The sequence below is a fragment of the Eutrigla gurnardus genome (genome assembly GCF_963514095.1).
Source record: "Eutrigla gurnardus genome assembly, chromosome: 9".
NCBI classification, from domain to species: domain Eukaryota; kingdom Metazoa; phylum Chordata; class Actinopteri; order Perciformes; family Triglidae; genus Eutrigla; species Eutrigla gurnardus.
The window spans coordinates 6,071,284-6,097,784 of record NC_139923.1 but is presented as its reverse complement, the minus strand read 5'-3'; the positions used below and the strand labels follow the sequence as shown (position 1 = coordinate 6,097,784).

General features: G+C 41.9%; 1 protein-coding gene and 1 long non-coding RNA gene across 3 annotated transcripts in view; both read left to right on the top strand.

The window, feature by feature from the left end:
• The window catches only part of LOC311018991 (uncharacterized protein), a 41,821-nt gene extending 24,680 nt beyond the window's left edge, over positions 1-17,141 (top strand). Inside the window, exons 6-9 of one of the 2 annotated variants that reach the window (XM_084018132.1) lie at positions 387-509; positions 706-721; positions 13,605-13,691; positions 17,062-17,141. In XM_084018132.1, the coding sequence (XP_083874258.1) occupies positions 387-509; positions 706-721; positions 13,605-13,691; positions 17,062-17,126 (291 nt within the window). In that variant the 3' untranslated portion in view covers positions 17,127-17,141. Of the gene's footprint in view, positions 1-386; positions 510-705; positions 722-3,579; positions 3,625-13,604; positions 13,692-17,061 lie in introns of those variants that run through there. The other variant, XM_084018133.1, reaches the window with a different exon arrangement.
• Positions 17,142-17,755: 614 nt separating this feature from the next.
• Positions 17,756-26,133, top strand: LOC311018987. The gene is made up of 4 exons (XR_014597771.1): positions 17,756-18,269; positions 20,759-20,831; positions 25,121-25,216; positions 25,842-26,133. It is a non-coding gene; the product is annotated as an uncharacterized lncRNA (long non-coding RNA).
• Positions 26,134-26,501: the final 368 nt, after the last annotated feature.

Genomic DNA, 26,501 nt, shown 5'->3' with positions numbered 1-26,501 from the left:
CCACTAATGGCACCATGACGGGCCCACCACGACTAGAGGACAACGAGGACGCTGGTCTGTGGTGGAAAATATCAACACATGTAAATCTGACAGGAATACTCGACTGAACATCTATTTATACTCACAGTGTGAAGGCCTGGAAGGCTTCATGGGCACAACACATCCAGACAGAACTGACTGGCGTTGAGTTGGATGTTTAACATGGTCCAAACTCAAACGATATATTAAGGGATTTCAGAGGCGATGGACCACTTAGATCTGTGGTTACATAGAGAAGAGCTGATCAGAGGGCTGTTCCACTCAACCAGAACGTGCATTCATTCATCACTTAAGTGCTGTGAATGAAAGACGCCTGGTGGAGCTCACCTTCCTCCCCGTTCTCCCAGTCCCTGTTCCACAGGGTGCAGCTGGATCCTCTGGAGAAGCTCTGGTGGAGGAGCTCCGCTCTGGGCAACATGGCCGCCCAGCGCCAGCTGCTTGCTCAGGAGCCCAGCCTTGTGTTGAAGAAGGTAATTTACATCAGATCACAGGCCGACTATAGACGACTGCCACATCTACATTACGGTGAAATAAAACTTACTGTGAATAACCCTTGTATTGACTTGAAGAGATGATATGTGAGCAACAAGCTGACGACAATCAAAGAGACAAACTAAGTTCGTCTTCTCTCTAACGTCTCTCGTACGTCTCTTCTGCTCTCCTCAGGATTTCGTCTCTGTAAGTAAAACATAATGCTGTTTTATTTGGTATTCATTTATTTAGTCAATTTCCTATAAAGGAAACACCCATATCTCAAAGGGTTGACAGCCCTCTGTATGTACTGGCCTGAATTATTAGATAAATATTATGTACTAGTTACTTAGTTAAGATAACATTTACTGGTCATCAGAGGATAGAAATAGATAAATAGACATTAAACGTGTTAGTGATTTCAGTTTGAGATGGACTCCTCCATCGTTTGTTCTTTAGAAGGTGAAGCTATGAAGCATTTATTCTTTAATTGTTCTTACACCTGCTTGTTGTGGACAGATATAAATAGTGTCAGTGAAAATAGATAACATTCCATCTTTTACTTATGTTGATTTATTTTAAGGACAACTTGGATGCTACCATTTCAGATACTGTTAATCAAATATCATATTCATACTAGTAACCCTCTTTCACTGGGTTGGTCATTTTACTTTACAGTACAACAGTACACATCCAAATCTCACTGCTTGATTTTTAAATACCTGATATTTCTTCTTTCTGCACCTCATCTGTTGACCTGATTATTATTATTATTATTATTATTATTATTATTATTATTATTATTATTATTATTATTATTATTATTATTATCTTAAAGGGACAGTGTAGGAGTTACTCCCACCTAGTGGTGAAATTGTATTTTGCATTCAGATGAATAGTGCTCTCTAGCGCATCGCTTTGTTGTAACCACGTTATGCACTAAGAAGCTATGACAACATGTCGTCCAACACCACTTCACCAGTATTCTTTCAAGTGATGAGGTTGATATTTCAAACATGTGTGAGCATGTAGAAGTCATTACTCCTCCAGCAAGATGGTGATTTATGTTGCCATGTTGTTATTGGTTTATTTTTGGTATCCTTCCATTACGATGTCGTAGCCTATAGCATCAGCTAACAACTAGACACACAACAAACACAAACAAATGTGACTAAAGTGCTTATGTTGCTCTAAAACTCTGACTGTAAAAGGTCAGAGGTCGTGTCCGGGATGCCCACCATTGGGCGGATGAAAAGCTTGGTAAAAGTCGCTCTCTGGAGCTCTAGAGGGGACCTCTGCACCAGGGACGGATAAAAACTCAGTTAAAGTCGCTGTTCGCCCCTGTGTGCCACCTTTCTTGTCCAGAAGCGCCTCTCGCTGATGTGATCTCTTTTCATTCACGCTGGCTCTGAATTAAATCACGTTTAGGCGTTTTGTCCCTGCTCGGCGGTTTTAGTCTTCAAAAAGGCATGGAAGCGTCCTGAGGACTTACCCGTCCAATGTAAATAAATAAAATAAAGAAGATAAATAAGAAATTCTTTGCTTACGAGGATAAATCACATTATTGGCAGAGGTAATTATACACTTATGGGGACCTATTTATGAATGAAGGTATTGATTTTAGCTAATAAATTACTTAAAATGTTACACACTGTCCCTTTAAAGGGTTAAACCCATTAGTTCCTTTTTGTGTATAATGTTCCAGAATTAAAGACTATGATCTAGGCATATTTTATTCTGTTTTGTATTGTGTATAGTGAAATAAATACACTAGAGGTCTGTAATAGGTAAAGATCATTCTATTCTAGTTGTCTATTTAAATAGTATCAGATCTGGCGGCTGACAGTCCTGGACGTGGAGATAAATGTGTCAGTTTCCAGCCTTCAGTCTGTCAGTGAGACTCCATCAACGGCTTTAGTCAGAAAACAATTGGCTTTAGGAAATGAAGCGTTCAAAGAGCAGTAAACCAGTTCGTAAGCTCCTTAGTGAAATAACTGAAAGAGAAAGTAATGATCCTATTAGTTTGGATCAGGACAGCAGCTGAAGAGGAATCCGATAATGTCCAGCATCAGGAAGAGACGCGGAGAAACGACCTCAAAGCTCAGCAACACTTTACACGTCGCGTTCACACCGGAGGCTAAGGGAATTTTCTCCTCAGCAGACACACTGGAGAGGAGGCGGGGCTTACCTCCATGTAGCCACCAACAAGCTTGCATCAGTCGTGACTGAAATAAACACTATTGCTATTTTGTGTGGCACTCATACGAGGACAAAGAGTTAGAGAAATCATTAATGGCAAAACGGGATGGGTTCACAGGAAGGCAGTCAGCAGAGAAAACTAATACACAAAAAAAGAGTGGTCAAAACTAAACAAGGTCAAAACACTGGGGAACACTAGAAAAACAAAGTAACAGTCTCTGGTTCCTCCACATGGTCTGGTCTGGTCTCTGGACTAATGTGAGCTACTATGGTAGACATCTGGGGGACCACAGACACAGGAGACAATATTTGTTTCCTCCATTTCTTCAGCAACGTCGGGATGACAGGAGGAGAATCTCAACGCTGATAGGCTTTCAAGACCACACAATGTCTCTCTCTCTCTCTCTCTCTTTCTCTCTCTCGGAATTGTGCTCCATGAAAAATTAGCTTTGCGTTAATAAAACCTGGTGAACTGTGTCAGTGATGCCAACAGACTGACGTTTAAATCAAGCACGGACACAGAATTTTAGGGTATAGAGCAGAATATTTATATTCCATCAAGTAAAGTTGTGTGTTAGATGCAGTGAGATCTGTGATTAATGCAGCTTGATGGTAATTAACGGTCTGAAACCAGCTGTCTTTACACTGAAACCTCAAATCCCAGCCCAATAATCTCAAATTGAATTAAGACCAGACATCTTTTAAATCGTGTCAGTAAACATGTTGTGATCCTATAATTATTTATAATAATTATTCCAGTGTTTCAGACGGTTTCAGTATAAATTAAGTGTTAACGTACTCTTTGTGTGTTTCCAACTCTTCCTCCACTGACGACCTGGTGGTGTGATGTGAACATCTCTGAACATGAAGGGGGTAAGTTGTCTTTCGTCTGCTTTTTAACACTGATCATCTAAAGACGGAGGACAACCAGGACACAACAACACACTCACTTCTGCCTCAATTAGCTCAGCACTGATACCCCCGTCTGGCTGGCTGCATAACACTCTTTCTGTGTGTGTGTGTGTGTGTGTGTGTGTGTGTGTGTGTGTGTGTGTGTGTGTGTGTGTGTGCGTGTGTGTGTGTGTGTGTTGCAACATGCAGCTCATGTAAATAGGATTCAAACACACGTCCAGTTTTCTGGCATGTTTGTGTAGAGAACCAGCAGCTTTGTGATGCGTTTAGTCGTCTCTTCAAACAGTCTGACAGCTCAGTGACGCCAGCAGAACGCTGTGTGTGTGTGTGTGTGTGTGTGTGTGTCCTACATACACAGCAACCTCATGCTAATGTTGCTGGGCACCTCTCTTGGGCCCAGAGGGAGATAGGGCCCAAACGGTGACAGGGACACTGAGGCCCAAAGTGTCCCTGTTGTTTTGTGTGTCTTTGTGTCAATTGTGTGTCTTTTTGTTGTTTTGTGTCTCTTTTTGGTCATTTGTGTCTCTATGAGGTTGTTTGTGTCTCTCAACACGTGACAACGAGATTTGTACTTAGTAAAGTAATTAGTAATTATTATTATATTGAGTAGAAACACAACTACTCTGCATTTATTGCCTCGATTTGGAAATGTATTCATGTTAACGGGTGGAATTTAACTGAGAACATTTACTCAATTAAGTACAATGCTGAAGTACTTGTGCTTGAAGTACTTGTGCTTGAGTATGTCCAGTATTTCTTAAACTCCACATCTCAGAGTAAATACTGTACCTTTCACTTCCCTACCTTTTCTCACAGCATTAGTACTTCACAGATTAATAATCAATTAATAAAGAATTATGTTTTATGCAGTTAATAAAGTTGTTCACACATTAATGCATCAATTATTACACCATAATAATATATTATATAATATATACACTATATTATTCTGCATAGTGAAATACAATACTTTTGGTTATTTCAGTACATTATAATGATAATACTTTTCCTTGAGTATTTTTTTGAATGCAAGACTTTAGTATTTAGTATTTTACACAGTGTAAAATGTAAAATGTATTTTACAATGTTTTTTACACTGTAATACTACAGTGTATGTTACATTGTAGTATTACTATTTTTCCTTAAGTAGAGATGTGAGTACTTTCCGTTCTGTTCTCTCCACTCAGAGTTTTACTGACAGTACAATGACTCGTTCACTGTTAAAAGGCAACAATCACGAGGGGAACTGAAGCCGGCTTCATCTTTTAAATCAGACTACATAGACTCACTTCTTCTTCCTGCCCGCCGTCACTCAGCTGATCGTCAGTTGGTTTACAGACATGGATTTACTCAACATATGTTTTTTTTGGATCTTCACAGGCTTACATTCATAAATATACTCAGGGCTACACTTAAACATCCGGGGCTTAAGCCCTGGTAGAATGACCTGGCCACGCCTCTGGTGAGGGGCCCGACAAAGGGCCTGTATCAGACCAGTTGTGAGTGGGGACGGGCTGGGTCTCTGAAAGGGGGACGGGGGACCTTCTCCACGCCTGTTGTCTCATAACCTGGCCGTGATGAGCGGTGGGACGGCAGCAGGATGTAGGATCATGCTCATTAGGGGTGGTGTGATTTGAGCGTCCAGCAGCCCAGACGATGGGGATGTGTAATGATATTGTAATTACATGGTAATTAATATTTGAGCCTGAAGGGACGCAGCAGATGGGAGGACTGATCATCACACAATCAGCCAGAAGATCTTTCATTCGCTCCACCGTCCTCGTACTTTCTCTTCTGATTTCACAGTTTAGCGGTGTGACAGTGGGATTTACTCAACAGGGGGATGGAGGCCGATTGTCCTCGTTTAGGCGCTAATCTGCACGCAGCATTTGATTCTCCGTCTCCTTCAGTCCCAACATATGTTCTTCAGATTCATTGTCGAGTCAAAGTGTGATTCTGCACCAATAAAAAGACGCTCTTTCAAAACCGCCACATATGGTGGAACTGTTGCAGGCCGCCTTTGAAAACTCCCCACCGATGCCAGAAGTAGAATTTCACACGGCATTATGAGACTCTAAGCTTCCTATTCAAGAGCTGCTGCAAAAGGACCCTCCATATGGCCTCCCCCCCCCTCCTCATGGGCCTCCCCATGCAGAAATAACAACATCAATGGTGTAACCCTCGCGCCACTTGAGAGTATTACACTCCTTTTCATGCTTCACTTGATCAAAACGGAAGGAGAGAGATTTACGTCTGTTTGATGTGCCGTTTCCCTGCTGCTCTGAGACGAGCAGCGCTAACTCTTCCCGCCCGTCACTCCACCACCACCAACGGGCCAACAGATGCCCGCCGCACCGCCGCCGACTGTTGGGAGTTAGTGCCGGGTCACTGTGGGTGCTCCCCTCCTGGATCTGTTGGAGGGCGATAGCTTGGACTGTTTATGGAGACTGGAGCTTCCTGCTGAGACAGACAGGTGTCCATCGTGTTTGCGAGTGTGTGAATGTGTCACACGCTGCGTTTGTTAAACCACCAACATTAAGCATTTACCACGAATCAGCAATATGTTACATTCTGCAAAACTACTTTTAACATCTCTTCATGGACTTTCTCACTTTACGCGATATTGTAACAAAACTGACATTGCAGTCATTTTTTTCCCTTCAATATATACTGGGTGGTGAAAAAATGTGTACATTTTTAAGCATTTTGATAGTTATATTAAGTGTCTAGATTTATAAACAATTTTGTGCTCTCGTAAAAATATATTCATAAACTCACGAGTTGTAGATATGAAAGGAAATAAACCACACCCACAAAGACATTAACGAGACGGGCTCCGTGTTTTCAAGACGGGTCGGGTGGGTTCAGGCTTATAAGAGGAGGTGGTCATTATAACGTCACACATTAGTTTGTGGACGGCGGTTTTTAAGCTTTGATTTGAGCATTTTGTCCGTTGCCATCTTGGATTTTGATCGGCACTATCTTGGATGTTTTGCAACCAGTGAAGGGAAGTGACCATATTTGGAATGTGGAGGAGCAACGGGGGGGATCTGATTAACACAAGTGGCAGAGCTGGACCCCGAGCAGAAACCTTACTGGATCTGGATTGACATTCACATTTACATTTAGGGCATTTAGCAGACACTTTTGTCCAAAGCGACTTACAATAAGTACATTTTTTGTACATTTTTTGTAGTTAGCTTCTATAATTCAAGTTAAACTTTACAGCTAAGTGTGACGGGGCGTACCCACCAAACGCGATGAAACTTCATCGCGCGACAAGATTACATGTAAAGTCAATGCAAAGACGCGATTAGACGCTTCATCGCGCCGGGCGACGCGATTAGACGCTTCATCGCGCCGGGCGACGCGATTAGACGCTTCATCGCGCCGGGCGACGCGATGGACGCGATAGCGCGGCGCGATGGACGCGATGGACGCGAAAAATCGCTTCATCGCTTCATCGCTTCATCGCGCCATCGCTTCATCGCGCCATCGCGCCATCGCTCGAGTTGAAATAATTGAACTTTTGCGGCGAATTCGCGTGAAGACGCGCCGCGACAGCCTATCAGCGTTGAGATCGTCACCGACGTGCTGTCGTACGGACTTTTTGCCGGCTTGCCGCTCCAAACTGGGCAACAGTCAGCCTGAAGTACCGCTGGAACCGGCCGTCGTCCAGGCGCAGCTCCTGCAGGAGACGGTGGAACTCGCCGAGCTCACGCCGCCTCCGTAGGGTAGCATGCACCCAGAACCGACGTCGGCGCCTAGCCCGCAGACGAAGCTGGGAACTTCTCCAGAGTAGATACAGTGCAGCGATGGTGGTTATCTCAGCCATGATCGACGAGAGAATGAAATGGCGGAAGAAATGTTGTTGTTTGGGCGGGCTCGTCGCGTGACGCGATGCCGCGATGAGGCGTTTTTTGGCATATTGGACCGGCGTCAAAACTGGAGCGTCTAGCGCGACGCGATTTCATTTGTCGCGCGTTTCAATCGCGTTCATCGCGTTTGGTGGGTACGCACCGTAAGTAGGTAATTGCATTGGTAGTGTGGTAGCGACGGCAGCGACATAGTGACCTGTCAATCACAGAGTAGCCCCCCCTAAAGCATACCCTGCATTATGGTCTACTTGATTCTTAGTGGACCATAGTTTACTAAATGAACATCATACTATATTGAAGAAGACTTGAAATATATGTTTACAATGATTACTGGGATAATAAATCAACCGAGGAGTCGCCCCCTGATGGCTACTACAGAGAATGCAAGTTTTAAGGCACTTTTCAGACCGGGAGAGAGGGCGAAGCGAGCATCGGGAGGATATGAAAGTTTCATGTCATGATTATCCTGGAAAAAATGATTGTGAAAAACAAAGGGTTGAAAAGGCATTTTTAATTTCAGCTTAACTTTAAATGCATCTTTTTATTTGTGTAAAGTTGCTATGAAAACAGAGTCCTGATCCACAGCATCCTACAGAGGCTGTATTTGAAGACTGAATGTGTCACAGCGGCTGAATCAAGGCTCTCCCTTCTCAAAGACTCCTTCCAGTGCAGCCTTCTTTTCCTTCCAATTGTTACTTGGGATCCATCAGTTAGACCCTTCACGATCCAACCTATCCCAAGATTCCTTGCACGCAATTGGATTTTAATCAACATGGCGTCCACGAGTGTATCAGCAGCAGGAGATGCAGCATTATTACTCTCTTGAAATATATCTTGAAATATATCGTGTTAACCACAGCTGGTTGCTAGGTGACGGGATTGGCAAAGGGTGAGGGCGGGAAGAGCTGGTGACGCAAACAGGAAATCCTCTGTAGACCAGGGGTCCGTTTCACAAAGCAGGTTTAGTAAAAACCTTGAGTTAGTTAACCCTGAGATGAGGGAAACTCTGGTTTTTCGGTTTCACAAAGCCAGTTCAGCATAAATCTGAGTCAGTTACCCGGGTAACATACTCCGTTAACCTAACCTGCTTCAACAAACCCTGAGTTTCTCCCTACATGTCTTTTTCCGGAATCTGAACCAACTCTGAAAAAATGTGCCGTCCTTTCATCGTCAACCTAATCGATACGGAAATAAAAGTGATTCTAGCAGCTTTGCGTTGGGAGAGGATTTTGATTACCTTTCCTTCCAATCACATTAGATATTATCTAAACAATATTCTCCGACATTTTCAACATTTCATATCGCGGACATAATCCGCAACCAGATTCTTTGCGGAGCTAGCTTTTTTGCGAACGGGAGATTTATGAAATGTTTAAGTACATTCCTGTGTTGAAATACCTGCTTATATTTACTGTTTAATATGTGAAATATGATTAAAATCATATGCCTTAGTCAACGTATTTGCAATATTCTTATGCTTAATTTTCAACTGAAGACACTTTCTTTCTGTGCCTGGGGGGATTACACCCAATGAAAATGATAATTCATTCATTGCGCTACTTTGTGAACTACGGGAATTAAACTGCTGTTGCCTGCACCATAGGCAGCGTTGCTAACCATTACACCACAGCGTTGCTCTGCAAGCCTGAAAATGAACACTTATTACCTTTAGATCAATCGACTGTTTCATTCAGTTATACACATTAGATCGGGCAGTAATTGTCTGCCACGCTAACTATCGCTACTTTGCTGCAGTTACGTTGCTCCGCTTTCTCAGGATATGCTCGTTTTCTACATAAACACTCAGTAATATCTAATAACGCTCTCCCGGTTGCCATGGTGAATCGTAGTATCGGAGCTCCATTGATGATGGCTTTATAGAGTCGGCAGGCACGCGCGTAACTCAGAGTTTACATACTCAGAGTTGACTGAACTCGTTCAAAACCGCTGTTCTGAAACCGAAAACTCAGAGTTGCCCATCTCAGAGTTCAGGGTTAGGTTCAGAGTTTGTTGAACCTGATTTGTGAAACGGGCCCCAGGCCGTCTCAATTCACCGCTCAGTTCGGTCTTCGCCATCTTCAAAGGACACGGCCGATATAGATGTGTTTGTGACCATCAACAGAGAAAGGTGTTCTGGGTAATCGTAGCGTCACACCCAGTGACGGCACGGGGGGGGGGGGCAAGCAGGGTCAAGACCCTCCTGTCAAACCCCCCCATTTGCCCCCCCTCCCCTCGAAATATTTATGGATTAAAAACTATAACAGATATAGAACAAATTAAGACACTGAGACATTAACAATCAATCATCGGAAGAAATATTGTTTATAACGTTATGATGATTGGGGTTGTTTTTTTCCTGTGTCGTGCGATTTGATTGGCTGGTTTGCACGCAGACGGCAGGCTGAATTTGACATTCACGTTAGCGGTGGTTGATGCATAGCGGCTAGTTAGCGATTGTGTCAACAGAGCGAAATGGACCGATTTGTGATTTGTGCCAAAAAGCAAATAAGAGTGGACGATGGTGGTGGTGATTTACGGACGCAGGACAGAGTGATGACGGACTTGGAGGATGAGGATGAAAGCGAGGATGACGAAGGGGCGATAGTAGGTGAGGAGAAGAGAGAAAGGAGGAGGAGGGGAGAGGAGAAGAGAGAAAGACAGCATTGGAGAGCGAGTGAAGCAGAGTTTAGAGGACAAGAAGGGAGGAAGAGGAGAGGAAGACAGGAGTGGAGAGTGAGTGAGGAGGAGAAGAAGGGAGGAAGAGGAGAGGAAGACAGGAGTGGAGAGTGAGTGAGGAGGAGAAGAAGGGAGGAAGAGGAGAGGAAGACAGGAGTGGAGAGTGAGTGAGGAGGAGTTTAGAGGAGAGGAAGACAGGAGTGGAGAGTGAGGAGGAGGAGTTTAGAGGAGAGGAAGACAGGAGTGGAGAGTGAGGAGGAGGAGTTTAGAGGAGAGGAAGACAGGAGTGGAGAGTGAGGAGGAGGAGTTTAGAGGAGAGGAAGACAGGAGTGGAGAGTGAGGAGGAGGAGTTTAGAGGAGAGAAAGACAGGAGTGGAGAGTGAGGAGGAGTTTAGAGGAGAGGAAGACAGGAGTGGAGAGTGAGGAGGAGGAGTTTAGAGGAGAGAAAGACAGGAGTGGAGAGTGAGGAGGAGTTTAGAGGAGAGGAAGACAGGAGTGGAGAGTGAGGAGGAGGAGTTTAGAGGAGAGGAAGACAGGAGTGGAGAGTGAGGAGGAGGAGTTTAGAGGAGAGGAAGACAGGAGTGGAGAGTGAGGAGGAGGAGTTTAGAGGAGAGGAAGAGGAGGAAGACAGGAGTGGAGAGTGAAGGAGAGGAGAACAGAAGGAGAGAGAAAACATATTTAGTGAGTTAAGAGACAGTTGTAAGAGTATACTGTATACAACTATACACTGTGCTACAATTCTCAGTTACACTCTTGTAAATCCACAGATGTTCTCTGTGGTGGATTTGTATTGTTTTTTGTGCTTGTTGTTTGGAACTTCATTTCATTAAAAGTAGTTAAATATGCTTGTTTTATGATAAACGTTTAGTAACATGCATTCGACAATATGTAGTGTATCAGCACGGCCACGGGAACAGTATACATCTATATCTATTATGGTATTATTTGTTGGTGTCAGAATTCACTAGCACCTCCTATAAACAATCAGACCCCCTCATTGCCCCCCCAATAATAATTTTCTGGTGCCGCCGCTGGTCCCAAACCTCATCAACAAAGAAGAAATTAGACAGGAATACAACATCATCTGTAACAAGAAGAGACGAAAAAAATGGCCCATTAAATCCTGGCGGTCAGTTTAGATCTCATTAAGTCCAGCTCCTACCTGCTGTCAGTGGTGCTTAAGGTGTGTCGGAGACTCATGTGGAACCCAAACAATCTCAGTGTCAGAAGAGGTGGGGTTCAGTTAACACCATCTAATGAAAGCTCCCCCCTCCCTCTGGGCTCAGCGGTCAGTCTGCATCAGACACACCGCCAAAATAAACCTCCATTAACATCCTTTCTCCGTCCTCCGGATGACGGCTCTGTTTTCACGCTCTCGTTGTTGGCTGAATGAGGAACATCAGAGCAGTGGAATTAAATGGACGCAGAAACAGCAGAAAACAGTGTTCCATTTGCTTGATCCGGTTTACAGGAGCAACATGAGGTCCACAGAGCAGGACGGGCTGGGACCCGGAGGAGGAGGAGACTTGAATATGATAATATATCAGCATCTTAGAGGAGGAAGTCAGTCCACAGTTGACCTTGAATTATGAATCCAACTGTGTTAACAGCTTCACACCAGAATCCAGATCGATCCAGATCCAGTAAGGTTGCTGCTCTGCTGCTTGTGTTCATCAGATCCACCCGTCCATCCACTCAACCTCCTACATGGACCTTCTCTGTCTTCCTACGTCAGCTGTTCTGTCGTCTAATGAAGACATCAGTCAGTCGATAGCCTGGTGCGTCCTATACAGATGTTAAAGGGCGCCTCGCTGCATCGGTACCAGACGCTGACCAGGTGTCCGTATTTATTCAATGCATGGAACAAGTAGGAACCACGTCCAGGACTGAAGCTAGACGTGGTAGAGCATCACAGTGTGAAGGGTGCAGCAGCTGCAGGAGACGGAGGTCAGACGACATAAACAGACGGAGGTTGTGTTGGACGCTGGAGACATGGTGTCTCTGCAGATATGGTGTCCTCACAACGTTACACTTCACTGCCATTACAGTCAGAGTGTGATTGTGCATGATAACGATGGTAACTCAACTTGGTAGCAAATGTTTATGTTGTTATGCGCGTTACAGATTATTTATTTTATATTTTATTATTTTAGCCAGAGGTGACAGGTTGGACGATGGTGTCTGGTCAATCATGGGAGGCTTTACAGGTGTAAACTGAGCAGATTACAGTTACTGTGGTCATTACCGTTACTATGGTTATTATGGTTATTACAGTCACTATGATTATTGTATTTACTGTGGTTACTATAGTTGTAACCGTATGGTTATTATTGTTACTATGGTTATGGTTAATACAATTACTATGGTTATTAAAGTTACTACAGTTATTATGGTCATTACAATTACTACTTGTTATGAGAATTACTACAGTTATTATGGTTATTACAATTTCTATAGTTATTATGGTTTCTATGATTACTAGGGCTATTAGAATTACAATGGTTGCTATGTTTTATTACTGTTACTATATGGTTATTATGGTTATTACAATATTATAGTTATTATAATTACTACAGTTACCATGGTTATTATAATTACTATGATTACTATGGTTATTATAAATACTATGGTTATAGCCAATATATGGTTGTTATGGTTACTGGTTACTGAAAGGAGAGGATCTTGATGTGAAAAGGCAGATTAAAGCAGGCTCATGTTGGTCTTAAATCCAGTTCAGATCTGGACTGAAGAGGGCCGGATGAACATGTGACCAGAAACTGTGGATAACAGGAGACATGTTCACACCTACAGGCTTCATTTCTGTCAATAGTCAGATTACTGAGACTTTATTGATCACTTATGACATGTTGATCACCAGATGTGTGTTCTGTTGATTTTAATTTCAAAATAAGACATTTTCCGAGCAAACTGATTCTGATGAAAAACACTGACATGATATAATATTAAGAAGACTTATTTTAGTAATACTATTCATGCATGCTATTGGAATTAGATTCCTATAATGTTGACAGAAAGTCTAACGTCTCTTTTTATTTTGCGTCTTCTCCTGAAATCTCTCGGACACATCAAGTTTGTAAGTTCAGTGGTTTTACTCTGTGTCTGTTGGTAGAGCCTGTTAGCGTTAGCAGCGATAGAAGTAGATCCAGTAAAACCTTTTCATATTCTCTGCTGTCAATGAGCATTCATGTTCAGCTTTGCAGCTGCTTAGTGACAGGAACAAACAGAGTGATGGCTATGAAGTTGTGCTTGTTTCTCTGTGGAGCTATTTGTGGGTCCTCAGAAACACACGGTGAATTAGGTACATGGACGGAAACAACCACACTATCAACTATATAACTATATGTATATGTGTGTGTGTGTGTTTGTGTGTGTGTTAACATTTTCATGTGTGTGTATGTGTGTTGTCAGACGGCGCTCCACTGGGCAGCCAAGCAGGGCCGTCAGGAGACGGTGGACATGATGCTTCGGTCTGGAGCCGACGTCAACGTCAGATCGGTGAGAGCTGTGTGTGTGTGTGTGTGTGTGTGTGTGTGTGTGTGCGGCAGAATCAGCACCCGTCATGCACTTTAACAACTTCAGCCGGACCTTCGCTGCATAAACAAACACAATAACATCCGACCTGTCTTCGCCTTCTCAACACTGAAGACTAAACTTAAATCCCTCCTTAAAGGAACAGCTCATTTTATTTACGACGTCATCTTCTTCTTTACACTTAGTTTCTCACATAACCAACAAATCAGCGGATGTTTGTCTCCACCAACCAATGAACTCGTGTTCACACAACAGCAGAGGATGGAAGCAACAATCATTCATGCTTTATTTTCACCATTTTATAGAATTGCAAACAGAAAAATACAACAATAAAAGTTTGTTGGTTGCTTTAGGAAAGTAGTTGAATCTTCTTAATGATGACCTCATACATACTATAAAGATATATTAACAACACTTTAGGAATGGGTCAAAAGTAGAAAATCACACCAGAACATGCCCTTCAAAATACAAGTCTAATATTATTTTACATAGATGCCCAAGGCTCTGTTTATAATATAGTACATTACACTGCTACACAGTCACACATACAAACATACTACACACTCACAGAAACACCCTCTGAAGCCTGAAGGGGCTTTTTCATTATCCAATTATATCGTCCGTGCTGTGGTTTAACCACGAGGTTACGTACAGTCGTCTCCCCACGAGGCCTTTCTCCTCCAATTACTCCCTCAGCCTCTCAAGTTCACAGCATCGGCCTCCGCCGGCCAGAGGCTGTCGACACTACAAACAACAGCAGAGGACTGTTAACCTCCATAATCCTGCTGCTGCGGCTGCCGCCGCAGGGAAACGTCTTCACACATGGTAGTTGTAGTCCGGAGCAGCAGGGGAAACGTCCCAACAACTACTGGATGGTGATGAGCTGTGGCTCATCATTCAGGATGAACTCTAACAGCTGTAATGTTAATGTGTCCAATACTTTGATGCTGATACATTCGTCAGCCTCAGTGTTTACTAATTAGCTAATGTCAGAATGCTCATACGTTGAACAACAATAGTGGATAAGGCCTTGCACCGAGACATGTAGCGAGAAATGCCTGTAAAGTGCCCCGGAATTTTTTTTAGACACACATAGAAGTTAAATCAACTCAACTTTTCAGGGCCAGGGGCAGAGGGCACCTGATCTCGTCGGTGTCACACTTGGCTCAGGCTCGATGATGACGGGACGTAGGCAGTGATGATGGGACGGAAGGACATACTTGACCACATGATGACATGATGTAGGTGATGACAGAGGAGATGACAACGAGGGTTCTTTACTGCGCTCGCATCGTTGCAATACGATATCAAATCTAATAGATCAAATGTTTCCACTGTAAGAAAGAAATCAATGTCGATTCTGACTTTCAAAGATATCTGTTGGCTGTTTGTTTCTCTTTCTGCTTTCACAGTCGATAGAAATAGAGTGATGATATGCCGTTTGACACAGACACACACACACACACACACACACACACACAGCGAGCGTCAGTGTGCAGTGGATTGATTGGAAAGGGCCAATGTTGTGATTACTTAATGGTTTCCCAGACAGCCGTAGGCCTGGAGAATTCAATTTAGCATCTGCCTCGGTGAGTGTTAATCTGCTCCCCTCCCCGGCTGCCTCGCTGCTCATGATGATGATGTGCACACAGGAGATAATGTTTAAGCCCCACCAGAGCAAAGCAGAGCAGACAAGTCACTTATTGGCTCCATAATTACATAATTAACTTTTTGTCTCTAATCGTTAAGGAGGTAATGGCTCTGATAAAAAGACCCTCAGTTAGCGCAGCGAGCAAATCAAAAATCAATAATCCATAGAACGGCATTAAGAGGAGAAAAATAGCTCAGCGCTCATGAACGCTTTGGATTCGCTGGAGGGGTTTTTAATGCTTCTGTAATGGATTTTCTCTCCATGTGCAGAGCTTTACATACTCACCTGAACCTGAATGATACTTTTTTAGAGAGAAAAGGCAAAGTGAGATTTAAACTGTTCAGTGTGCATCGAAGCTTTTCTACCTTAAATGATGTCATTTTGGATGTGTTTGAAACGTTATTTGAACTCCTGGTCTGAACTGTTAGTAATGTTCCTGTAGACCAGACGGGCATCAATCGTCAAGGCAGCGCCCCCTACTGGAGGAAAGATTCCACCGGGCACATCAGCAGAGAGACAGGAAAATCTATCTCCGACTCGGCACCTCTCTGGAAAGAAGGATGTCAGTGTGGTTAATGTTTCTATGCTGCTGCAGTGCAGCCGTACAGTAGCATCAGACAGTATATCATCAAACCGCTGGTTGCAGACACTCATCACGTTAATGTGTCCAGATGTTTGGTCATTGATCCAAGAACTTCCATTTTTAACAAGAATTAAATGCAGACAAACTTGACAAATTTATAATCCAGACGTGTCAAATTGCATCAACATCAGTCCACAGGGTCTTTTTTTCTATCACAGTTTCTCACAAAAAAGGGCCACGGCCGCTAACACCACACCTGAGTCACAATCAGTCTAATTACAGTACAGAAATATAAGAACAATAGAAACAAAGGATCCTGTAACATGCAAAGAATGGATTGTTAAATGTAAATTATGTATATAATTCTATAATCTACAGCACAAAAATAAAGTGAAATATGTTGCCAATTTTAAGCTTTTACAAATATAAACATTTTATCTTGCAACTGCACAATGACTTTAATAAAACAAATATAATCAAAATAAAACAATCTCACCCACATGATTCAATACCCATCCCTTCTTTTGATATTGAATAAAATAAATTGTTTTAATTACCTTTGACAGTCAGAATTTGACGAAGATCAATCCAAAACAAACTTGAAACTCGCCTTGAAATGTTAAAAAAAAAAAAAACGAGAAGGCAATGGTGAAAAAGAAACAAATATGGCAACGGCCAAAAACCAAGAAGGTGGCGGTCATAAAACCAAGAACACGATGGCCAAAAACTAGGAAGGCAACGGACAAAGACCATGATTGTGACAAACAAAAACCAAGATGACCACAGCCATGACCAAAACCAACTTGGTTGTTAGTAATATCCAGAAACCAAGATGGCCATGAGCAAAAACCAAGATGGTGGCAAGCGAGTGACGTCACAGTGAGCGTGTCCACGTATCTGCAGTCTATCGGTTCATTGGGACGGGTAAACGTCCCTCACACTCCATTCTGGTGGGAAAATGTTTGCACATTTGTGGTTTCACAAAATAAATATGAAGAAAAAAGAATTAGCTAAAATAAGTAATGATTGCTGTTACTAAACTATGTTTTCTCTCTCTCCTCTTCATCCTCATCATCCTCCTCTCCGTCTGCCACTGACAGCATGTAAGTCTGTGAACCGCTGCTGCTCCATTAATCTCAAACCCTTTAGATGTGACGCTCCTTAAGGAAATAGAGCTCCGACAAATGTTTCCCTAAGTGCAATGATCTCCGGCGGTGCTGTGAAATGAGTTTGCTGCCTCAGTGTTTGATCTTCACTGTGCATTTCTTCAACCTTTGCCATGCCTGCGTCTCTCTGAAGGGGGTAAGTCATGTTTTAATGCACCTTTCAAATCCACACAAATGTGAATGTGGTTAAAGTGGAGTCATGAATGTCACGTTTCTTCACGACGGAGGTCCGTTCACATCAAACAGGACTGTGGTCTACCGCTGACTCAGTCATTTACAGATTCATGTCCAAACAAATAGCCAGAATATTAAAGGTGCTGAGAAGAATGCTGAGTCAGTGATTTGTTGATCTTCAGACCCTCAAACATGATGCATGTTGTTTTCAGTTAAACTCTAAATATATTGGTTCATTTTCAAAATTAAAATGATTGTTTCATCATATACACAATATTTTGAAGGATCAATTCAAGTAAATTACAACTTTGATATCATTAGTTTTTACTATTCTTAATATTCTTATTTTTTATTGTCATTTATACATCTGAGAACTTGGGAACACAAGGTAAATTCTTGTATTTTATTTATTTTTATATGTATTTATTCAGGATATTCGCATCGAGATTTAAAATCTGTTATTGAAGGGAATCCTTGCCAAGATGGCAGCAAATGTTTCACGTCTTTTTAACATTTCATATATGACCTAAAACACCACAGCATGACATCACAGCATGACATCACTGCTAGCAGCGCTTCAAGTAGCTCTCAATTCTTTTGGGGAAATCCATTTGTTTTCTGACTATAAACAAATGAGTGCCTGGACATTGTTAGCTTAGCTTAGCACAAAAGCTGAAAGCAAAGGGAAACGGCGGGGTACGCCTTAATAATAAAACAACATACTCTTCACATAAAAGACGACGTTCAAATGTAGATGATGTTTGACAGGTTTTCATTGAGTCTTTTTGTGGTTTCTCGACGTCTCCGGAGCCGTTTTCTGGTCTATCATCATGGATCAGGACTCTCAGGACCTCCTGCTGAAGTGGCCTTTACCGCTGATGTGAAGCTCAAAGTGCATTTGAACTCCTAAAAGCCACTCAACCTTTCAACAAAATGTCAAACAGCGTTTGTGGCCTCACGTTTCCACGGTGAGATAATTAGGAGGCCGTCTGAGGTGTTTACCTGCTATTTGTCCAAACGTCACCATCCGTCGTCTCCTGCATGTGATCACGTCAACGACGCGTGCAGCTTATGGACGTGAACATGCCAGTGTGAAGGTAAAGACGTTGACAGTGTGACGGCACATCAGACGGCCTCCAGGGCCCATTTAAAGTCGCCATGGTGATGAGAGTGAATGACTCTTTCTCCTAAGCGACTCTGACTTCAAACCGCTTCCTGTTCCCTCGCCGTCACTGAACTAAAGCGTTTGTTCCTGTGTGACGCTGACAGCGGCTCAGGATGACGGGCAGCGGCTCCACCGGGACTCGCTGGTGTTAATGTGAACAAATGATGGAGACTCACATGGACGGCGGAGAGTCTCTGTCAAACTGATGGACACCCGGAGACACGCTTATCGCTGCTTCATCCACAAATCAATACAACCGCTAAGATTCAGTTCTGAAACCAGATCGACACGTTCACATGGACGACTTTGAAGAAAGGAACCAAACATCCTCCCCGCTGATCTGTGACGTAATTGAGCAGCTTTAAAGAGTCTTTTATTTATAGTAACACAACTTTATTTTTATATCAAGCTGAGGAAGCTGAGAAAACATTCCAAACCAGCCGGTAACATAACCCTGCTTCAGCTGTTGCTCACTATTAAATACATCTATATGATTAGACAGTAATAAGATAATAAGAATACATTTACACAAATAACTTCAATTTCTTCGTTAAAATGTGTTCATGTGAATGAATATTGTTCATTATTTTAAGTTCAACAGTAGGACATAAGATGTCTTCTGCCTCACTGAAGAGTCTCAGGTTTCATACTGGACCCTGATTGGCTTCACAGTAGTGATGTCATGAATCCTGCTGGTATGTCCAGGGCCCAGTTTTTCAAAAGTAATCTGATCGGATTTGGGATTAGATTCAATTTTGAAAATTGTTTTTTTTAAAAGGAAAATACAGATTCTGAAATCATATTAGATCACTCTTGGTTTTGCAGGTGCTCTGAATTGGACTACATATCACCTTAACTACGAGCTAAACAACAACAACAACAACCAGTCGTGTCACTTGACGTGTTTTTGTTCAGTCAAGTGTTTTCTGAGTCAGCTCAACTCAAAACTATACACACATTCTTCCCTTCAATATTAACAGTCGGACTCAACAACAGACTTATAGAAACAAATCTAGTCCTGGATATTTTCAATATGTTTAGTACAGCAACAAAATAGACAAAAGAAAATATAAAAATGTATATTTGTCATTCTGCAATTGTTAGGAACTACTTTTGATTGGGTAAAATATTATGTGATAAATTACATTTAAAAAATAATAATACTGTATTTACTTTATATCACTGTACCTTCAACACGATGAAACAAATCTCCTACAAAATATAAATACATGTTTATATTGTATTTGATTCAGAAGTTTTTACCAATTTTAAAGTTTTATTACATTCTGTTCCTGAAATCCACTCTGAATCTTTCTGACTTGGATCAGGTTAATCCTGATTTTTGGGATCAAAGCTATCCCAATCCTACTAGACTGAAGGTTTGATCCAGATCAAAACCAAGATTGGATTATGTGATATAATCCGATTTCAGAATCTGTTTTTCCTTTTGAAAACCCCATTTTTAAGATTGAATCCCAAATCCCACTTTTGACAAACCAGCTACCTGGTTTAACTAACACTAGTGACTGTGATCCCGCAGATGTCCTGCAATGCTGGTTATCATCTCAGTAAGTCAACCAGGGTTTCACCATCTGGCCGTGAGCACATTCACATGGATGGGCGGAGTTTACAGCATCTGACCAATCATAAACATGGACAAGTCTACTGTCAGCGAGGAGCGTATTTTATAAATATATGAAGACGTTAAACAGATAATCAAGACTAAAAGCAAGATGGAAATAAAGCATTGACTGTGTGGATGTGTAAATGAATAGACTTATAAAATCACGGCCTAAAGCATCAACTATAGTTAGAAGTTACATTTGTGTATTATATTGAATAAATGAAATGCTTAGATGTATCCTTATAAAATAGATCATATTTTATTCATCCTTATGGGGAAATGACTGTGTGAAAGACAATATTTTGGCCTCATTCTTTCAGCTGCAACGTGTGAAACATAGGAAAGAACAAATAGCATGAATTTCAGAGCATTCAGAGTAATACACAGGCTGATTCTCTTATCTCATCATCACCCACAGCCATATAACTGGACCGGTAGCAAAGTCACGCAACGCGTTTGAATTATTATCGCCTATTAACGTCTAATATGCTCATGATATGATTCACAGAAGATGGATTTCTACACTAAAATCAAAATTCGGGCTAATTCCAACTCCTCCTCATCACTTTCTGTCTGTAGTGGATAGTTTATAAATCTATCATTTAGAATGATAATGTGTGTATAGTAGTAGTAGTAGTATAGACCATAATACTGTGTGTCATTTCCAGGGTTACACAGCTCTCCATCTGGCCTCCATCCACGGACACCAGCACGTCGTCAACGCTCTGATCAACACTCACAGTGAGTCAGCAAAACAGGACAGTGAGTCACTGAGTCAGTGAGTCAGCAAAACAGGACAGTGAGTCCTCGAGTCAGTGAGTCAGCAAAACAGGACAGTGAGTCACTGAGTCAGTGAGTCAGCGAAACAGGACTGTGAGTCCTCGAGTCAGTGAGTCAGTAAGTAAGCGAATCAGGACAGTGAGTCACTGAGTCGACCAGATATTTGTTACAAAATAGTCTCTCTATAAAGAGTGTAAGAAGTAATAATTATAACAGTGCATAGTATGACATTATTAAAAAACGTTAACTCAAACAAAAAAGTAAATTGAAAAAACGAGTAGAAAATATAACGTGTGAGGTGATACTAACTAGTGTCTAATACAGTAACTTTAATAGGCTAATACAAAGTGAATTATCATTTAATTCTATTATTCAGTTGTAACAGCAGCACAAAGACAGAAATTCATACAGATACAGGAAGTAGAATTTAAAAAATAGAAGCCCATAAGAATTACAAGGTATGTGATATTTAATGAGCAGCATTTTAATATGAGTGGCTAATATTTCATCATTAGCACACACTATTCAGATATTAAAGATGTTTTACTGTTAGTACATCAATATACATAAAACTACAGTTTACACTAAATATCTCATAGAGAGAAAACATGACTATTAAATATTCTGACAAATAATGAACATAGAATTGATATAAAATCCCCTTTAAAGACCTACATTTGCAGGTCATTTGTCATCTCATGAACGATGAAGTGTTTTTATTTTGTTGCCTGCCAATGTGGCTGTGTGTGTGTGAGGATTTTATTCATATTAAGGTATGAAATTGATATTCACACGTTGAGAATTAAACAGCGAGGGATTCTTCTTGGTCTTTACGCCTCAGAGGCTCTGAAAGCAGGAAGCAGCGATGCAAATCGCTTCTGCCAGACAAAAGACCCACCAACGGCCAGACTGACAAGTCCAGTCAAACCCCCCAACACACACACACACACACACACACACACACACACACACACACACACACACACACCTCCCAGACCCCCCCAGATGGAAGTTCATATTGCTGCTAATGAGGATCACCTGGGCCGACTCATAATGAGCTCCGGCGTCTCCTCTCACCTTACGTTGAGCCGCAGACGACCAGATGCTGCCAGTCAGTTCACCGTCCACACATGTGGTCTGCAGGGTCGCCGTCTCCACACAAAAGATGTCTCCATATGGACAATATGAATATGTGTCTGTGATCCTGCAGAGCCACCTGTCAATCCAACGTTAGTTCTCAAGTGATTCACTTCCTGTTATTCTCTGCTTCGACACAGATTCCTTAGGGACTGTTCCTTATTTATTTTAAGCCACAACGGAGGGATTTTCGGACCTCTGATCACTTTATGCATAACCCCCCTGGCGATATGATTTATTTTGACATGAACCTGCAATCGACATGGCAGAATGAATTTTACACAGATAAGTCATTCCCTCCAATGAGAATCTGGATCTCTCATATAAAACACTGATCACGATCCGCGCACCAAGCTCAGACTAAATATTGTTGGGTGACCCATCCCTCAACAAAGAATATTAAGACATGACCTTGATATTTCCTCCCGTGGTCCATTCCATCAATACCTAACGGTCCCTACGTAATTATTCGTACAGCAGCAGTTCACTAACGAACCACACGGAGGAGTCATCGAAAACAAATGACAACCCCAAAAAGAATAAAAAAAGATCCATTATGGTGTCATAAATGAAGAGAAATGTATTTACCTCTGCTTCGTCTGCTCTCTGGCTACAAAAGTAAAGAAATCATCTGGAACGTTTTATTTAAATAAACGTCACCATCCATCATAACTGATGAAAGGCTTACATTCAAACACAGTCTCATGAAATAGTGACAAACCTGCCATCTACTGATTCGTGTACATGGTGTGGTTTCCCAGGCAGGTTCCCTAAAGATGTGGATGTGTAGATTGGTGATAAATGAATCTTCGGAGTCAGGCAGGTGGAATGAGAATGATCTTTATTTAAACAGATATCAAGCCTGCGTCCGAAGCCACACCCGGTTGTTCCGAATCCCTGGCAGTCCTTCCTAGAGTCTCTGCACCTGTTCCACCTGGGAAGTCCTTACTTACCCTTGAATCTAAGGAAATCCAACTCTCCCTACCTCATGTCTGTCTTTTAAAGCCCTCTACTTCCTGATCGGCCTTCTTTTTATTCTTCCTGACACCTTAGTAAATTTATCCTCTTCCTCTCCAATGGAAGAGCGAGGTTGCCAGGCGCTCCATCCTAAAGCTATATTTTGTAGTTATAAGGTCATGTTTGACCTTATAAGACATTTGGAAAATGATACTTAGTTACTCCCTTATATGGGCTTTACTTCCTATAGCCGGTGTGTAATGTACACACAAAGAGAGACATCACTAATATATGCCTCAGGGCCTCATCAGACAGCTAAGCTTAATTTACAGCTAGGCCTCTTCTCATCTTCCTCCTAACCTAAACATTCCTTACACCTTCGCTCATGCAACATCTGGGTATAAGTCCAACTAGAATGTGTTGTTGTTGTTCAACTGACCGTTGAACTGACCAGATACTTCAATGGAAACAAAAAACAAACAAAAAAAACTTTCCAAACTAATTCTAAAAAACTACTTTTTTTTACGTAAATTGGGATGAAGCAAAACGGAAGTTAGGCAACAAAATGAACGTCAGGTTTAGGAAAAACATAATAGTGAGGTTTTAAATAACTATGTTGAGTTAGGATTACGCAACAAAATTAATATTTAGTAACTGAACAAACGTTGGGTTTCGGTAAGAAAACTTAGTCAGGTTTACTGGTGTCCTGTTTAGTGGTCCTGTTTACTAGCCTTCCTCCTTTACCCCCCACCGCCTCTCTAACTAGTAGGTCCTGACACTTAAAGATAGTACTTAGCATCGTGTAGCATCTTACCCTAGCTATCTTCGTTGTAGACCAGTAATGGGTTAACACAATTAGGAGTGCTTCAAATGTTCTGTTGATATCCTTACTGTACCGACAGCCATATATTGTTGTTCGACTTTCTTCTGACAAATGTACTTATTGTAAGTCGCTGTGGACGAACGATTCTGCTAAATGCCCAAATTGTAAATATAAATGTGTCCAACACCAGTCTGTTGGTTGAAAGTCCTCCGTTGTTGGACTCCTCCACCTCCCCACTCCAGTTGTCTTTCTCAGTGTTTAATACTACGTCACTAGCTCTGGATGCTATAACCACATCAATGCATTTCATTTTTATGTCTACCACGAAAAAAGATCCTAATTAACTTTCCAGTGGGTTTGTTTTAGTGGTGAGACATGCAGCGTTCGTGTCCCTGAACATGAAGCCAATAGATTGCATTTAGTGACTAATTTCCGACCTTCATGACATCACGTCTAGGGTTTCATAGTGACGATCTATTTAGAATATATGGAGGAGAGGAACACGGACCAAACTCTACTCTAAAGGCTCAAACTTTTGCTCCTAATTGTTTGACGTGGAGAACCTTCCTCAGTTAAGTGGTCCTCCAAGTTCTCTGCGGTGCTCGAGTTTCCTGAAGCTTAGCTGAGGCGAGGCGTGCCCGCTGCAGCCGAGGGGAGCTTTGATTTCTGCGGCGGCAGTTGAAACTGTGTTTGGTGGGAGTTTAACTGTCTGTAATGACCAGAGTCGGTTACAGAGTGAAACCATTAGCTTTCAACGTCACACTGAGGAACTCAGGAGCATCTTCCTCCGTGCTGCAACACGATGAGTGTGTTCAGTCTCTAGCCTCCTTCATTTATCTCATCCTGCAGGAATCCTCTTCTCCCTGCTGCAGAGATACAGGATCCATACGTGGAGGCTGCTTCACTAACTTCCTCTCTATCTCCGGAGGTTTGAGTCCTGCAGTTCGGATCCCATAATTAGTACTGAGATTTTCACTCCAGTCACATTTGCACACACATGTCGTTATAAAATCCAATAATCCAGTTTGGCTTTCAGGCAAGAAAACTGTGCTCAGGGTGAGAAGAATCACTGCAGTAAGCTACCAAGATGATTTGAATTTAAGTTTCTAAATTCCAAGATGGCAAGAGCCAAACTAAAGGCTTCAACCCGTAGTTAACCAACCAATGGGTGACGTCCACTTCTTGTAGTCTATGCTTTAGATGCCTTATTTAAGTGTCTTATGGCGGCTTCATACGGCAAAACCTTCACAGCTGAAGTATGAAAACAATCGTTGAGTCCAGAAGGAAGAGTCGCCGTATCGTCAACACCTTCTTCTTCTCTTGTTTCCATCAGATGCTAACAGCAACATCAGGGATTATCATGGGAAGATGGCTGTTCACTACTGGAGCGGCTGCAGCGCCGTCTTCAACAAGCCGGACGCTCCGTCAGGTGAACAGCAATCATGTGACTCAGAGTTTATGTCCATGTCATTGGAACGAACATCATATATTCAATGTTGTATATTAGGGGTGAGTATTGGCAAGAACCTCACCATACGATACGTATCACGATACTTTGGTCACGATATGATATGTATCACGATATCAAGATTTTGCAATATAAATAAAGGACAAATTGAGTCAAAACTATTTCATTCAAAACAGCCCCCCATTTTATGAATTCCCATGAAATTCACTGGAATAAATATTGAAAATATAATGAAAATGGATTAAGTACTGCATTCACAAGCGTCTAAACATGGATCTTTTTTTAAAATTGATCTTCGTAGTTGAAAAATCAATATTTTATTGGGTGGCAAAGTATTGCGATATATTGCCGTATTGATATTTTTAACCACCCCTATTGTATATGGAGTAGTTAAGTAGCCACTTTAATATGTAACAATAAACATTTTACTTATCTTATTTCACTGATTGTGTTTCCCAGTTGGAATGACGGATAATAACTGCGACTAGTGAAACTGTCTCCATTGAATAAATAAATGTATATTATATGTATTTCTAACAACTGTTTATCTGCGTATTGATCAATCAGGACGTTGTTGTGTCCTCAGGTGAGACGTTTTTCCGTGGAAGACGGACGCAGCGTTACGCTCTGCCGTCTCTGCTTCTGACTCGCTCTCGCAGTCAGGGACAACTCAACCTGGAGTTCGGGACGCTGCCTCAGTCTGCGTTTTATGACGTGTTGGACCTCCAGGTGTGACTGAAACCAGCGACCAACATGGCAGGGTTGGGGTTCCACTGGGACCGAATGCACTGATCAATGCTAACATTCATTTAAATTCAAATGTTGTTGTCTAATTTTCTGTTTGCTGTGAAATAATCGAACATTTAAGTCAGGCTGAGATGCCTGACTTAAAGGTACAATATGTAAGAAATCTAAAGCAACTGGCCGTAAAATCATCCTAACATGTCATAGAGACTCAGGATAATGATCATATAACATACTGAACTCACCAACAACAACAGTACAGCCAAAATATTCGCATTTAAAAAGATCTTTTGCGGACCGCAAATCATGTTTATGTTTTGAAAACATGTTTTGGCAAGTGGCGCCACCCACCGGCGTTTACAAATCATTGCAGTCAGTAGAGTCTCAGCTGCCGAGCAACCACGGGTTGCCAGTTTCGACTGAGCCACAATGGCGGAGGCAACGAAACCCAAAAGAGCTATAGGAGCAGGAGAGACTTACGCATTACTAATCATAACTCTAC